This window comes from Siphateles boraxobius, unplaced genomic scaffold (genome assembly GCF_051911475.1).
Source record: "Siphateles boraxobius isolate OS27281-9 unplaced genomic scaffold, OSU_SipBor_1 9, whole genome shotgun sequence".
Lineage (NCBI taxonomy): Eukaryota > Metazoa > Chordata > Actinopteri > Cypriniformes > Leuciscidae > Siphateles > Siphateles boraxobius.
In genome coordinates, this window is record NW_027509219.1 from 4772107 (window position 1) to 4789787 (window position 17681).

Sequence of the window (17681 nt, forward strand, 5' to 3'; positions counted from 1 at the left end):
CTGTGAGTACCTTGTGAGTTTTGTCTGGTGAATTACTGATCCTGTTTCTGTAGTTAGTTTATGGTCTAGTTTATCAGTCCTAGTCTAGTCTAGTCTGGTCTTGTCATTTCTTTTTTCTGTTCATGTTTTGGCCCCCTCGTGGGTTTTGTTTTCTCTGATTTCTGTCTATAATAAACTTTGTGTCACTGCATCCTGTCTGCGCCTGGGTTCACCTTCCACCGTCATAACAGAATGAACTGACCAGAACTGAACCCAGCAAACAGAATGTCCTCCCTGCTCAAGCGACAGTCGGAGATCCGTGAACGATGCTGGTTGTCGGCTCCCACCAACAGTAAGAGGGGCGAGCTTCCCTACATCTACCACGCTGCCAGTGATCCGGGAGGGTCGTGTCCTATGTGTTGTTTCCCAGGGGAATCAAGCTGGTCCCACTTCCACTCCCGAGACGTCATCCGGACCCGAAGGTCTACTCGGCAAGCGAGGGAGACGGACCTCTTGGGAGTCAGCATCAGAGTCCTCCGTGATGGAATCAGCCCTCCTAGAGACTGTTCTTCCAACCCCAGTCACAGATCCCGCCATGGTTCCCCAACCACTGACCAGTCCGCCAACGGCATCTGCACCGCGACCTAGGAGGAAGAAGAGGAGGAAGGGAGCCTCCCGTCCTTCGTTTCTGCTTGGTCCTGAACCTGCTGCAAGCGCTGTCCCCGAGCCCTCTGCTGCAAGCGCTGTCCCAGAGCCCTCTGCTGCAAGCGCTGTCCCAGAGCCCTCTGCTGCAAGCGCTGTCCCAGAGCCCTCTGCTGCAAGCGCTGTCCCAGAGCCCTCTGCTGCAAGCGCTGTCCCAGAGCCCTCTGCTGCAAGCGCTGTCCCAGAGCCCTCTGCTGCAAGCGCTTTCCCAGAGCCCTCTGCTGCAAGCGCTTTCCCAGAGCCCTCTGCTGCAAGCGCTTTCCCAGAGCCCTCTGCTGCAAGCGCTTTCCCAGAGCCCTCTGCTGCAAGCGCTTTCCCAGAGCCCTCTGCTGCAAGCGCTTTCCCAGAGCCCTCTGCTGCAAGCGCTTTCCCAGAGCCCTCTGCTGCAAGCGCTGTCCCAGTACCTGCTGAGGGAGTTGCGGCCGATCTAGCCACTAAAGAGGTTCTGCAAGCAGTTTCTGCCCAAGAGGAGATGCCTGTCGTCATTGCTGCCAAAGCCTTGTCTAACTATCTGTCTTGTCTAGTTGAGATCCCTGTCATGCCCTCAAGTCCTGTGCCCAAGCGTCCCGTGGAGAGCGCCGTCCCGCGGAGAGCGCCGTCCCCGAGCGTCCCGCGGAGAGCGCCGTCCCCGAGCGTCCCGCGGAGTGCGCCGTCCCCGAGCGTCCCGCGGAGGGCGCCGTCCCCGAGCGTCCCGCGGAGGGCGCCGTCCCCGAGCGTCCCGCGGAGGGCGCCGTCCCCGAGCGTCCCGCGGAGTGCGCCGTCCCCGAGCGTCCCGCGGAGTGCGCCGTCCCCGAGCGTCCCGCGGAGTGCGCCGTCCCCGAGCGTCCCGCGGAGAGCGCCGTCCCCGAGCGTCCCGCGGAGAGCGCCGTTCCGAGGCCTGCTACGGAGAAGGCTGTCTCCGGGACTACTGCAGAGAACTTTGTTTCTGAGTCGGCGATGGAGAGTGCTGGTTCCGAGTCTGCTTCGGAGAGCGAAGACTCCGGTTCTGTTTTTGAGAACGCGGATCCTGTCCCAGCTTTACAGCCAGCCGCAGGGCCTTCCTTTCCCGATCCTTCACCACCTGCCACACCCCTTGTCTTCGCTCCTCAGCCGGCTGCAGCGGTTCCCACTGTCACCCAACCTCTGAATGTTTCCCCGGTCACCCTGTCACCGCTAAACCCCGGACTGTTTCCCCCAAGACTTTTCCTCGTGTGTCCCCATCCAAGCCTGCCTGGATTCATTGTCCCCAGCCTTCATCCCGTGGACCTAAGAACCCCAGCATTCCTATTCACCCTGGACAATCCCCCATTAACTCTCACGTTCCTCCACCTATGCACACTGGACAATCCCCCATGATCTCTCATGTCCCTCCGCCCCCCTCCCGTATTTGTTATTTTTATTGTTTCATCCCAACCCTGTCATTGTTTTTTCATGTATGCCTTTGCTGTTTTTTGACATGTTTTGTTGGTTTGTGTCAATGTCACAGTCAGTCTTGTCTTGCGTATGATGTCCGCTTAAGGAGCGTCTGGAAGCTGCTCCTTAAGTGGGGGGTTCTGTCATGATCCGCCCTTCTTGTCCTTGATTTTCCCTAGTCTTGAGTCTGGATCATGACAGACCCATGTTTTTTTGTACAAGCACATGGCCTAACATTTTGAGTCCTAGAAGCGCTCCTCTATAGACATCTATAAATTACATGAACCTCTGTCTGTTATACGCATAATCTCTCGAACCGTTATTCCAATGAATTTCAAACTTGACAGATGTCTCGCTACTGGCACGAGTAAACGCAGTGCCAAGTTTGAGGTTGTTTGGATTAGAAATGCAAAAGATATCGGTAAATATATTGGTAAAAGAGGCCCTTAGAAGGTTGTGGTTTAAAAATAAACATTCTGACAAAACACTCAAGAGTAGCGTTTTTTCGAGGTTCACTGTGTAGCTGCTCCCTGAATCGTTGCGCTTATTCATTTGTGGATGTTAATTGAATCTGTAAGTCAGCTATGCTGTTTACTTCTGAATATTATATTTAATTCTGGTGCGCTTAACGTTATCGCTACTGTTTAAAAGTAGCCTATGCTATTCACCAACTAAACATATCCTATTCAATGCGTTCACAGTCTCTTTAATTGGCCATCATTTGTAGTAGTCTATTCACAAACTGTTTGCTCAAGCATAGTTTTCTCGGAGTTCACTGTGTAGCCTACTCCCTGAATCTTGTAGTTCAATTTTCCATATTTACTGTATGTCATTATGTCAGTATCAGTATTTGCTTTCTACCATGCACAAATAAAAATGTCACTGAACTTTTGCTGTTTTTGCTGCTTTGCTCAAACACACCAAACCAACAATTACTAAAAAAACAACACAAAAACTGATTTTGCACGGGCACTTTGCACTAGTTTGATAAATAATAGAAACAACTTTAAATCCAAACAGAACATTAACATGTACACATCTCCGCCTATATTTGCCACATTCACCCCCTTCATCGTCTGTGTCTTCACTACACTTCCCAGAATCCTCTTTCATCATCACCTGCACCTGCTCCTCATCACCCTCGTCATCATCATCACCGTCACCTGTTGTCGTTTTCATTATCTGTGTATTTAAGTTCCCCTCTCACTCCTTTTATTGCTGGTTATTGTTTGAGCACACGCTCACTGTTTTGTGTTCTTTAAATAAACCTTTGCTATTTAGTATCTTCGCCTGATCTTCGTCTTCATCCACCCGGTGACATTACAATATTATTCTTGTGCAATTTTTTTTGGAAACATTAACACTCCTTATACAGTGTCAACTTTTAAAATGGTATATTTTAGGGAACTGGTCAACATTTTTGACACTCTTTTTAATACGTGTGTATAGTAAAAATTATATTTATTTTTTTGGAGGAGGGGTGTAGCAAATGAAATATCTATAAAAACCATATGAATAATAATTATAATACAAGAATTATATAAAAAAATATTGGTTAAATTAATTTTAGAAGAAGTCGAATAAGTATAACACAAAATTAAGCAACACACTGTTGAAGCTGCTGTCACTTTTTGTAATGACACATCACCTTACATATTTGAATACTGACTTCCCGCCCCCACACGAACGCCTTGAAAAGGTGCTTATATTAACTTTGTATGTGACAGGCTTTAGTGTCAGTGTGGAATTTTGACAATTCTCCTTCCCACTGTTGATAGCACTGCTTTAAAATGCCACAAACCAATGCCAGATCTTCCGTTTTTACACAATTCTAAATAATCTAAAAACAGACTATTAATTGAATTTTCATCCCATATTAAAGTTGCTCCACTTTAGAAAAACCTGACAAATTAAGCCACTTAAACTCTCAATAATTCCTCTTGAGTTAATGTGGAAAAGCCTCATGTGACCAGCTGAATTACCTGAAAACAAAAAGACTTTTCATGGCACAAAAGCTGAACTGTAACGTGGATTTCTAAGCTTCACCGTCTTAGTAGAAGGCAAACAACACAGCAGGCTAAAAGAGAGACTGTCTGACCCCATGTATGTTGTTTCAGTATCAATGCACTGAACGGTTTCACTTTCTGCAGCTGTCAGTCACTTGTTTATAATAGTGAATCTTCATCACTGATCTAAAACTATCACCTGCCTTTAGAGGCTTAACATCACAAGGACAACAGAAATTATATTAGAGCAATCTCAGACGTGTTTTCAAGACTTTCTAGAAATTTCCAACACAAAAAAGGGAATGCTTTGTTTTCTCTCAAGATTTACCTAATGCAAAGTCCTTGAATTTGCATAGTAATCAACCTTATGCAATGCAATTCTAAATAAATAATGTCACAGAATAGTTAAAGAAAAGCACCAAATATGAGACATTAATCAATTGTTTGGTATTATACTGTGATTTAAAAAATTAAAGGTACCTTTCATAAAATAATAATAATAATAATAATAATAATAATAATAAATCTATTTTGGATATATAAAAAAAGGAATAAAGCATGATCTCTGCCTGAAAGCATATCCACGCATCTATTACAATGAATTTTAATTCAGTCACATGAGGGGTTTTATGTCTCATGCCAGCTCTGGGATGGTATTATCCATGCATGTTCTTCCAGCATCCAATTTGCATTGTTTTCTAAAGCACTGTCCTTCATGCAGAATTACTCCCAGTGTAACTCGATTCATCCCATTGCAGATGGTTTGATCATCATACCTCAGGGAAATTGCTGCTTGAAAGGCTATAGCTCACCTCTATACAATGTGGACGGACCTGAGCCTATTTAAAACCTGCTGAATTTTTCATCACCAGTCACCAATACTTATTCGTCAGGCTTTTGAAACACACAGGGACTCAGTTGTGACTGATCTAAAGAGTGTGCAGTAAGGTTAGATGAAGACAAATTGAGTGAAAAATGAATACGGTGCAGTTGAACGTATATCTAATTGTGCATTCAATGCATTTGAAAGGTTCTCTAGGTTATCACAGATTACTAACCAACCAAACAACCAACCAACCAATCAACCAACCAACCAGAGGTTACATTATCGTATAATAACTAAACATAAGTAATAACTGAAAGTCTGGAAAACATTCCCGACAAAAACGCCTATTGCAGCTGCAAAGACAATTACATAATTACACACAAAGCTGGAGTATTTACAAGTAAACCAAACCAACACAGTTTTAACGCTTGTCACCATCATTATTTCATAACAAAATAAAACTGAATAGCAGTCTTACCCTTTCTGACTTCCTTTCTTTCCACAGTGCTGTCACCTTACGCAAAGGTTTAAACTGAGAGCCGGTAGATGCACAGGTGTCACAGGATCTCCATTCTACTGTGAGTCATTCTACCTGACATACGACTTGCCATTCCCCGCCCCTTTCAAGCAATCACATCCCAGAGCCATGACTTCACTGCTCACCTGTTAACCAACCACAGGTCACAGCGCTCATGGGCTCTTATGCAAACCATTGTGACACAGTGGCTAAGCATGGCCGTTCCAACTCGGCTTTCTCACCGGTCGAAGGATTGCATTATGCACACCGGCCACCGAAGGGAATCTGATTACAAATAAAAGTGGAGATCTCTCTCAAAGGTAGTTGATTTACAAAAATAACAAGTGGCAGTGGGTGATAAGAGTGTAGCAGAACAGTGTGCTGTGAATTATAAATAGAACATAATGTGAATCTTTTGTTTATAAGAACACGAAGTGTATAAGAATTATGTTGAATGAAGTGCAGATCTTGGATTAAAAATAAGCCTGAACTCAGGTGAACTTATATAACATTCTAGTGTAGGTTGAACGAATCATAGCCTAATATGGGCCTGAGTTACAAAATGGTGTGGTATTCAAATATATTAGAGCTCTATAAACAAACTAACCTTGAGCGAGTTGAACTAGACTAAACACAACCCAGAACTACCATGGTATTCAAGCAAGGGGATGTTTTTTTCTTTAATACACATTGTTTTTTCCAATGTTTTCACCCTCCAAACTTTAATAAATGTTTGTGTGAGAATAAGTGAAAAATAAACAGTATGTATTATATTTCTCTTTGCATATACGAGAATTATTCACCTCTTCATGTAACATGAGAATTACAAATGTGATATATATGATTATTACAAATACATATGAATGTTATATCTCTCTCCATATCTATGAGCATTACACATCTCACCTGTAAGGTTGAAAAAATAAGATTTCTGATATGCCATAAGAATATAGAGAATAATGTTAATAGCAGCACAGATAATTTGATGAGATGTTCAAATTGAAATATTTTGATTGCAGAGTTTGACAAATTGTTTGACATTGTACAGATCTCTTCTGAAGCTTTAGATGTTAAGGTCTCCCTTTGCTCTTCATTCAATCCAATTTCTGTCAAGGAGAAACAACTGAGATAAATAACTCTTATATGTGATTTCTCTTTTTTTAAATCAATTCAATCCTGAAAGGTTCCATCTCCTGAAAAGTACATGTAATCTGTTAAGTAAGTGTATGATTGTCATCTCTAAATCCCGCCTCACGATCACCCCCGCCCAACAGCATTACAACAGCTCTGCAGCCTAAAGTCTTTGACCATAAAAGGAAAAGCAGACTGCATTTGATTTGAGACAAGGTTCTAGAAGATTTCTTCATGTCTTATTAAAGTATTTCTTTTCATTAGAAGGAGACTACATTTTGCTCTGTGAAGTTAATTATGTACTGAAATTAGTCATGACTTGGTCATGAAATATTTATATAATGTACTTACACTCTATAACATATTTTCCAGTGTATGGGACCTATTGAGTCACAAATATTTAAGAAATGTGAATTACTTGAAACTACATAAAAACCCATGTAAGACAAGCAGAATTCCCAAGTGTCAAGTGCTGAGTTATATTTAGAGTCTTTAAAAACTATATCCCATAATCATTATTATATTACATTGTTACATAATTATATTATTATATAATGTGTTACCAAAGAACAATTATTAAGACAGTAGTTGAAATAACTTAAAAATCATGTTGACTTGACGTTTTAACTTTTCATCAATTCCCTTTTAACAGTGCAGTACAATAGAATTTCAAGGCATTTCAGAGGGTTAAATGGCAGAGATTCAGGTTGTATTTTTGTTTAACTACGCATATTAATTCTTCCAAACAAAAATGTTTATTTGACCTGTCTAAATCATCATGAAAGGAATTAAATTGGATAAAACTGTAGACAGACCACATTAGTAAGTGATTCTTATAAACTAGTCTTATAAGATGCTATATTTTAAAAAATATGCAAATTTTAAAATGTATTATCCATAGACTTATGTCCAGTGAGTACATTACTGTAAACAACACCTTTTTTACATCTATTGAAATTTGAGGGATATTTTTTCAGCATCTGTGCTACTGAATGCCTAGCAATTATTATCTCCTAAAAAGTGCAAGATTTTCTAAAGTTGCAAAGGTTGCCAAATCCTTAGGATACACTAAACATACGGGGACAAGTTTTCTTCTAGAGACTAATCACCATCTCTGCTCTATGGCCCAGTGGAAGAGATACTGTCTGAGAGGAGAGACAGGGATCTGGCAGAGGGTCATTAGACAGGGTCTAGCTGAAGGTTTCCTTATGTTTGGTGGATAAAGTAGTAATGGATGCCACTGCAGTTTTGGGGAAAGTTACTTTTAAAAGTAATGGATTACAATATTGCTTTACTCAAAAAGTACAAAATGCATTACGTTTTGTGACCTGGGTTGAGGTTGCTTGTTTGTTTTAGTTACTTTTAATGGAAAGTATGGAATGCATGGAATGCATCATGTTACTTTTGCGTTACGTTTTCTCACCTGGATGGAGGTTGCTTGTTTGTTTTTTAATAACAAAAAAAACAAAAAAAAGTTATATTTTAGCAAATGTAAAGACCCTTTCACACCAAACGTGAAATGAAAAAGCCTCAGGCTGAAGGAAATTCAAATTCACGCCTGTACAGTAGAGGGCGCAGCTCAAACAAACCTTTCAACTGTGCTGCCGCAGGAGAAGAAAGTTTGGTCACACTATTTAAGTATACATTAATAAAGTACTTACAAAGTATTAGTTTATAGTTAATTCATAGTTAACATATTGTAGTCACATTGTTAATATATTACAGTTTTTCTGAATTGCTAAAACACTAAATCCCATTCTTTGAACCAAATTCTCAAAAGCCTAAACCAATTTATCGAATAAATCTACATAAATCTTTTTGCAAAACTCTAAACACTTGCTCACTCGATAAAACACAATTTGCACTGTGATGCATTTATGTTTTAAAATGCTAAACACAGGCAGACAAAAGTTAAACTACAACACAGTTGTCATCGTTTACACACAACGACTGAAATTGTTCACACTTATTTCTGATGTGACCAAACCAACTGTTCAAAATACAAGTCAGTTCAGAATGTCGCTCTGAGTGTTGATAAGAACAATGTAAGCTTAATATATTTGTAAATATTTTAAGAAACACTGAAAATGATTGCAATTAATGTCTAATAAAGGATGGTTTAAAGCAATTCATTTAACATAACTTAACATGTTCCCATTTTTCTGTGACCTAATCTAAAGTGAGAACTATGTACTCATTATAACCATTGAGCAATTCCTTTACTACGAGCTAATTAAACAATACCAATTGTGTGTTAAAGGTACAATCTGTAATTTATTCGACGCCAGAGGGCGCATTTTCAAAACAATAACAAAGGTGAAGCTTGATGAAGCTATAAGGGGGAGTGGAACGGTGAGATATGTCGTTTTCACCACCCAGAGATGTATGGAATTCACAAATCATATAAATTATAGCCTATATCAGCTAATAAATTAGTCTTTGTATTACCTGTACGTTTGATCACACTATTTTATGTCATCGTAATGAACTAGCTGCAAGGCATGTGAAATTAGGGCTGGGTAAAAAATATCGATTTCTCGATTTTAATCGATTATCAATTTTACGAACCGATATCGATTCTTAAATCCCAAGAATCGATTAGTCATCCTGTTTTCAGTTAATGAATGAATGGAACATTGTAGCGCGCATCCCATCCAATAAACGCAATAATCTTTGTGCTTTGTTGCTATTGATATGAAACAAAGTCTCAGATTTCAAATTACGTCCATTTTCTTACGAAATTCAAAAACATAAATATCGTTTTGGCGCTGTGGCGTGAGATCGCTCTGGCGCAGCTCAAGAGAAGCAGCAGCGCCGAGCACACATAATCTTCTCTTCCGCCTTAATATAACCAGTTACAGCGTGAAATAAACATGAATGAGCATCTGAAAGTGTGTTAAAAGATAGAGTATAACTTATCGAAATCCTTGTTGTCACATGGAATCGCTCAATCATTGTTTCAAACGAGGAAAGACGTCAGTGAAACAGCTTGTAAACAATGTCATGTAACGTCACATTTACCTCAGAAAAAACATATCCAGTGACAATGAACTCGTTAGTCAGCTAGAAAAATTAACTCTAGAGAGAATCATTTTGCTAAATATATGCACCATATTACATATGCATTTTATGTTATTTTATAATTATTTTATGTTTTTCAATATTTAATGCATGTTTGAATAAATCTGGCAAGTTTTTATGACAGCCACCATTTAAATATTTATATTTCATATAACTTTATTATTAGAAAAATAAATAAAAGTGTAATTGTTTGTATACAAATCAGTAAATCTTTACCTTTAATATTAGGCTATAGTAGGCTAATGAAACAATTTTAATGATACAACTGACTCCCATAGTTTACAGCATTGGTTAAGAGATTTGTTTTCCTTGAGAAAATTTGCCATGTATTGTACCTGATATCCAAAATAATCAATATTGAATCGAATCGAATCGTAATCGAAATCGAATCGAACTGCAAGCTTGTGAATCGAAATCGAATCGAATTGTGAAATTTGTGTCAATACCCAGCCCTGCGTGAAATGTGTAATATGTGACTACTTGTCGAATGATTTGGTGGGTTAATGCTGCGCAGTTTTACACTTTTAAAACACTCGTACTAAAAGTACATTTGAACAAACCCACAGTATTTGCAAGTAATGGCTAAATATTTTTGTGCAACACATATTGTATTTAATTTCACGGCCATAGACTTGGTCACCAGACTTGATAAAAAGCGTAGTACTGAAGTACAAAGAAAGTTCAGTATAACGTATAATGTATGTGTATAATAAATAATATATATTTGTTTATATGTCTATTAAAACACATGCGAGAACAGAGTCTCTGTCACGTCCAAGTTTGTCGCGAAGCTCTCTCCATCTCGAAAACACCACGCCGATATTGAACCTTGTTTTATTTCTCCGTTTGTCCCAAAGCCTGCTTGCCTCAGTTGACCTCCGTTTAAGTTTTTGGGGATTTAATGATTACTTTATTACTGTGTACTTATAAAGTATTACCAAAAGGGTATTGCTCAAGTAAGAGAAATATAATAATAAAAAAGCAACACAAATGTGATGTTTATCTAAAGTAATTTTGCTTGGTTGAAGTATGGTTGAATTGGATCATTAAAGGTGAGCAGCAAAGACAATTGCTAATAAAGTAAGATTAAATACAAAAATGTGGCTTATTTAATATTTTTGTGCAATGTTCTGAGTTTGCATTTCACTGTTTTAATTAATTTTGAGGAATACTGAATCTGTTTATGCGCAAGCGAGATGAGTAATGCTCACATTTAGTCTAAAACTACAATCATAATATAAACTGAAATGTATTGTAAAGCAGGCCAATGAAAATGAATAAAAATTACACACAGACATTTTAAGTGTATAGATATTTTTTGGAGCCTCTGAATACATATATTATTGCATACTAAGTGAAGTGATAAGATCTGATGGTTTTTTTTTTCATGAATTAGTCCACCATGAGGTACAATGGTAATCATGAAAACAAGGTTTGATAGGAAGATACAAGCTATTACTTCAAATGCTTAGCAAACAGGCCAGACAACAAGTGCATTGTCTGCTCTTCATATTCCAAAGATGCCATTAGTACAGTTGAATTCCCAGTAATGATCTGAGAATGTGTGTGTTGGGATGTGCTGGCATATCTGACAGATTAATTAGTTAAATTAATGTCAAATCTGTCATGCAATGCATCAATAGAGCCTTTGGAAGGTCAGCTTGGCTAATGGAAGCCCTCATTAACGAGAACACAAAAGTAGCATTGTGTTTTTGTCTATACAAGTGTTTGAGTCCATATCGTGTGTGTGCACCTGCTCTTAGCTTAGCCGCATTGTGTTTATTAGTGTGCACAGGTTTTATGTTTTTTTTAGCACAGATTGAAGTTTGTTGGCCAGACAACAGAAGATGCACTGCTGGTCTTATTATTCGGCTTTCTAATGGTCTAATATGTGCACCACTGTGTGCTATTTGTGACAAACCGCTGTGATTAAGTTTATGGATGATTAATTAGAACATATTGTGTTGCTTTACTGTCAAAGCTAACTGAGGTGTTATCTTACACCTACATGTATTTCATGCCAATTAAAAAGGGAAGAGATTGTGGTAAGTGTGTGTTAATTGGATGTAAAATCCACAGGGAATGCTTTGATATTATGGGCCTATACGCAGAATAACTAAAGCTCTGTGGAATATTTAGTTACACAAGTCTCAGATGGGATGCAACTACCTCGGCAAGCTAGTCTTTGTAATTAACTGAGATGTATAATTATATCATATTGCTTGAATACATTTATTTAAACTTTTTAAGATGTTAAGTCATTACCATCATAATAGTGGTTGAAATATCATAAAATATTCTGGAATCTTTAATTCTTTTCTACAACCTAGTGAGCTGAATATATAGTCAACTCATGAATTTAAAGACAGTAAAAGGCCTTCACAACCCATTTTATTTTTGTATTGTGAAGTATTTTACAGAATGCACTTCGAAAAGCTCAGAAAATCATTTCAGATGGAGGATGAATCAAGAGAAATGTAGATTGTAAATATGCATACATTTGATTCAAAACTTGAAAGTACTGAAATGTTTTTAACAAATTACAATTATTACGAGTATTTAATCCAAAATGAATGTGTGCTGTGCATTGTTTTATGCTTATTAGAGTAGTTAGGTCAAGTCTAATTTAAGTGTATAGCACTTTTCACATTACTTTGAAGTAGCTTTAAAGACAATCATGATTTTAATTTTCATGCCTTGTCGCATTTAGCAGATTAGAACTGGGCAATAATATAGATTACATTTTGAGACTATACAACCAATCAAGAAACTGGAATTTGCTAAATAATATATCTCACCCTACACAAGTACTGTATGTTTGCGGATACAGCATACTGGTGATATATGGATATATGGAATCAATTCAGGAAGTTGTGTCTCTTGTGCACCTTACATGAGTAGCGTTATATTGTGTGAGTTGCAGAGTTGCCTATGAAAAGCATTTTAAATCAGTCTCCATTTCATTTTGGCTGCCTTTTGTGTTGTGGTACATGTTCATTTGCAGTTCTGTTCTGATTGTGAGCCTTAAATGCATAAGAAACAATAAAATGAATGAGTCCTGTATATAAGCATACAGGATTATAGCTTTACTCACTCTTGTCCACTATTGTACAGCAATTCATGTAAAGGCCTTTATTCGATGATGTCCATTAGTACAAATAAGACTCTTTTATGTTCTATGAATAAACATTGTGATTCAGGACTTTAATCCTCATGGCTTTATATCTGTTTGATCAACAGGAGCACACTGCAGATGATGAGTCACTAGAAGCCATGTGCGCTGCACTCTGAATGGATGAATTTTCAGTGTAGCTCTAGATGGAATAAGCAATGATCTTATTTTTAAAAGGGTCATGAAATGCATTTTCAGATCTTGTGTTGTGTTTCTGGACATTAGCTTATTAAGTTAAGTCAAATTCTTAAGTCAAGCCTTTCAGTTATAAGGGCTCAAAAGCCAAATGCCTTTCTAAGACGACGTCTAGGTTATCTATTGTAATGTTACGAAAAAAGGTCCTTCGTCAGGGGAATAGGGGAATAAGCCTGGGTGGGGCTGTGGTGAGGAGCACGAGTTCTGGGAATCAGGTCCGGATGGGCCAATACAGCACAACCAGCAAGACCTGCTCCTAGTCCTTGCTGACCTTGCACAGGGTCTGTGCCAGTAGGCTCACTGGGGGAAACGCATACTTGCGTAGGCCCAGGGGCCAGCTGTGTGCCAGTGCATCCATGCCGAGGGTCCCCTCGGTCAGCGAATAGAACAACTTGCAGTGGGACGTGTCCGGAGCGGCAAACAGGTCTACCTGAGCGGCTCCGAAGCGACTCCAAATCAGCTGGATCACCTGGGGGTGGAGTCTCGACTCTTCTGGGAGTGTAGACCACCTTGACAGTTGATGTACGCAACGGTCGATGTGTTGTTCATCCGGACCAGTACATGCTTGTAGGTAGAAACCAGTACATGCTTGTAGACCAGTACAAGGTAGAAACCAGCGGAGGGCAAGGAATACTGCTAGTAACTCGAGGCAATAGATATGTCACTGCAGTCAGGTCCTGTCCACGAGCCAGAGGCAGAATGCTTGTTGCACACGGCACCCCAGCTAGTGGTGGAGGCATCTGTTGAGACAACAAAATGCTTGGACACTTGTTCAAGAAGGACTCCGGCCCATAGAAAAGCAAAGTCTGACCACGGGCTGAAAGCTTGGTGGCAAGTCGGAGTGATGATCACTTGGAGCGTGCCAGGTTGCTATGCCCATCCCGGGGCCCGGTTGTGTAGGCAGTGCTGTAGTGGTTTCATATGAAGCAAACAGAGCGGCGTGACCACGGCTGCGGGTGCCACATGACCCTAGAGCCTCTGAAATCTTTTCAGTGGAACTGCTGTCCTGCCTTTGAATGAATTCAAGCTGTTCAGCACTGACTGAGCACGCTCGTTCGTGAGATGACCAGTCAGGTTGACCGAGTATGCATCCTCCAGGTCGATCGCTGCAAACCAATCTTGGAAGCGAAAGCATTCGAGAAGGGGTTTCTGTGTAGCATTTTGAACGGAAGCCGATTCAAAACACGCAGATCCTTGATTGGTCGTAACCCACCACTCTTCTTGGGTATCTTGCACTAGCAAGGCTCCCAAACACTGAACAAGCAGGACGAGAGGGACCATTGTCGATAAAAAACGGGGGATGAAAGTGGCAAGGCATAGCGTTGTTCTATGATAATTTAGATAAAATGGATAATTGGCGCCAACATGCTTCCATACTGCCAAATTTCTTGCACAAAATTCACAGGGTGGGGCAAGGCGCTTTCCACATCGCGCTCTGCACCCAGAAACCAATCACACAGCAGCGATTGCTCAGAACGAATCCGAATGCGCAGCGGCCCGGCAAGTATGGCAGTCAATCTGATTCAGCATGAGCACAAACCATTACAGTGGAAAGCGGGGGTGACCAGCATGCCGACATGGTCATGTTCTCATGCGAGAACATTAATTAATGACAGAAACTTACTTTTTGGGTGAACTAAACCTATAAATATGTATTTGCTGATCATTTTGTCAACTTTTAAAAGTACACTTGCATATAGATGCCTTAACAGACATGTTAAGACCTTTTTTTTTATTATGTATCCCTGTAACATCAGTTACAGATTTTGAGAATGAGTCATTGGGAACTGAGGAGAAAATTCTGAAAGTACATTAAGTATAGTATATTTGCGTATAACGTTAAACTCTTATATTTTATAAGATTAATTAAAATAAATTTTTTTAAAGATATTACAACAAGATCAATGTCTTGAAAACATATTTCCTTGAATTGTTATCATTGGTTTACAAATTCTGCTTTGTAGTATTAAACAAGGTGATCCTAAAAGGAGAATGCACAAAACAACTAGAAAATGTATAGCATACCTCTTTTTTGACAACTTCATTCTCCACTCTCCGAAGGTTCCTCTTCACCTTCAAGTATTCAGCGGACGCTTCCTCCTCAGGTGGTTTGGGTGGGGGGTAGGCAGGTGGCGGAGGTGGTATATGGGAGGAATCGAACGGAGGTGGGGGTGGGGGAAACTTTGGAGGGGGCGGCAGGTGTGCGGGTTCTTTTGCATTCTGGGAGCTTCCTGCTACATCAGGGTTCAGCATGTCCATATAGGTCTGCATGTCTGTAATGGTCGAATCAGCACCTCCTGCAATAAAACATGTTTCTTTAATAATATGTATTGATTTAGTCAAACATAAAAATCTTACAGAGTAAATAAAATATAATTTAGTGTAATGTAAAAAACGTTATTACCACATTATATTTATAAAAAATATATTTCAATGTGATATTTTACACGATAAATCTCTTATAAATATAGTCTCTTATAATCTTGTCACTAAATTGTTTGTATTCACTGCAGTTTTTTCTACATTTTTTCCAACTCAGTTGGCTGGTGTGTTATTTTTCATTTATCTATTTATTATATAATTTTAAAAATCTTTCTTTCTTTCTTACTTGGATATTTCATTTTAGCCACAGAAGTGAATAGCTAACTATGGCAACTGTAATTGTTTCCCTCAATACTAAACCACTCCCACCGAGGCAGAGCTATGGATACTACTAGGTTGAGAAATATTTTATATAATATATTATGTAATATATTTGACATATTATGTAATATATTTGACATAAAATGTAATATATTTAACTTATTGTTATTATTCAATAATATTATTTATTTTCAGTTCTTGTTTAATAAACATGTTTTTTAATTTATTTATTTTAGTCCTTGGATTCTGCCACACTTGGAAAAACGTCTCAGGTTACGTATGTAACCCTGGTTCCCTGATAGGGAACGAGACGCTGCGTTTGAGACGCGGTGGGAACGCTCTGCGTGATTACGTCGTGAAGCACGTGTAAAATCAGTCCAATGGAAGCCCGCTACGACATAGGTGACGTCATAGACCAGGAAACTATAAAGCAACCCTGAAATCAGACTGCGACAGTTTCTGAAAGGCCTGAAGCAAGTCGATCAGGGCATGCAGGAAGTTTGGCAGGCAAACGCAGCGTCTCGTTCCCTATCAGGGAACCAGGGTTACATTCGTAACCTGAGACGTTCCCTTTCAAGGGAACTCTAGCTGCGTTTGAGATGCGGTGGGAACCCCATACCCACTACGCCATAGTGGCAAATGCCTGTTCTGTGTGAAAGTCCTGCACACACTAAGAAGCAAGCAACCTCGCCCCAGGAGTGGAGAGGTCAAGGTCATAAAACCTGACAAATGTATGCGGAGAGGACCATGCAGCCGCATTGCAAATGTCAAAAAGGGAAACACCCGAACATAAGTCTACTCCACCAGGATACTGTTATAAGCATGAGCCCCGTCTGATCGGTCGTGGTGGCGGTGTTGCAACAATCTATAGAGATATTCTTAATGTTACTCAGAAAACAGGTCACAGGTTTAATTCGTTTGAAGTACTTGTGCTAAATGTTACGCTCTTAGATTTAAGAAACAAATCCATATTATCTCTAGCCTTGGCTACCCTATATAGACCTCCAGGGCCCTATGCTGACTTCCTAAAAGAGTTTGCATACTTTCTCTCAGATCTATTGGTCAATGTCGATAAAGCAATAATTGTTGGAGACTTTAGCATACACGTAGATAATACAAATGATGCGTTAGGGACTGCGTTTACAGATTTATTAAACTCCTTTGGGGTCACGCAAAACGTCAGTGGTCCCACTCATCGTCTAAATCATACACTAGATTTAATTTTATCATATGGAACCAATCCAACTGATATAAATATTATACCGCAAAGTGATGATCTCACTGATCATTACATGGTATCTTGCGTAATACGTACTGCTGAAATTTGTCAAGTTGCGCCACGTTATCGACCAGGCAGAACAATCCTTCCAACCACTATAGATAGATTCTCAAATAGCTTACCTGATCTATCTCAGCTGCGCAGTGCACCCAAACAAACAGATGAACTAGAGGAAATGACTAGCAGTTTGAGCACCATGTTCTCTAGTACACTAGATATTGTTGCACCAATTAGACTAAAAAAGGTTAGAGAGAAAACTAAAGCACCATGGTACAACAGTGCTACGCATGCAATCAAGAGAGAAACTCGTAACTTAGAGCGTAAATGGAAACAAACTAATTTAGAGGTCTTTAGAATCGCGTGGAAAGACAGTATGTCACGTTATAAAAAGGCTCTAAAAGCAGCCAGGGCTGAGCATCTCCGCAAACTAATAGAAAATAACCAAAATAATCCAAGGTTTTTATTCAACACCGTGGCTAGACTAACAAATAAACAAACATCACCAGAGCAAAATATTCCGTTACAATATAGTAGTAATGATTTTATGAATTACTTCAATGAGAAAATAGAAAGCATCCGAAACACAATTGTAAATATACATTCCTCTATGATGTCTTATGATTCAGCCTCAATTATGGCCCCTCTAGAACAACTACACCGCTTTACAACTATAGGACAGGAAGAGCTAAATAAACTTATCATTGCATCTAAACCAACAACATGTTTATTAGATCCAATACCCACTAAACTACTGAAAG

The 17681-nt window shown here is 39.5% G+C and overlaps 1 protein-coding gene across 10 annotated transcripts in view; it reads right to left on the reverse strand.

Moving 5' to 3' along the window:
* espn (espin) overlaps positions 1-17681 on the reverse strand; it is a 189863-nt gene that overhangs the window by 117823 nt on the left and 54359 nt on the right. For all 10 annotated transcript variants that reach the window (XM_077224567.1, XM_077224568.1, XM_077224566.1 and 7 more), the window contains exon 7: positions 15027-15298. In XM_077224567.1, the coding sequence (XP_077080682.1) occupies positions 15027-15298 (272 nt within the window). The remainder of the gene's footprint in view (positions 1-15026; positions 15299-17681) is intronic.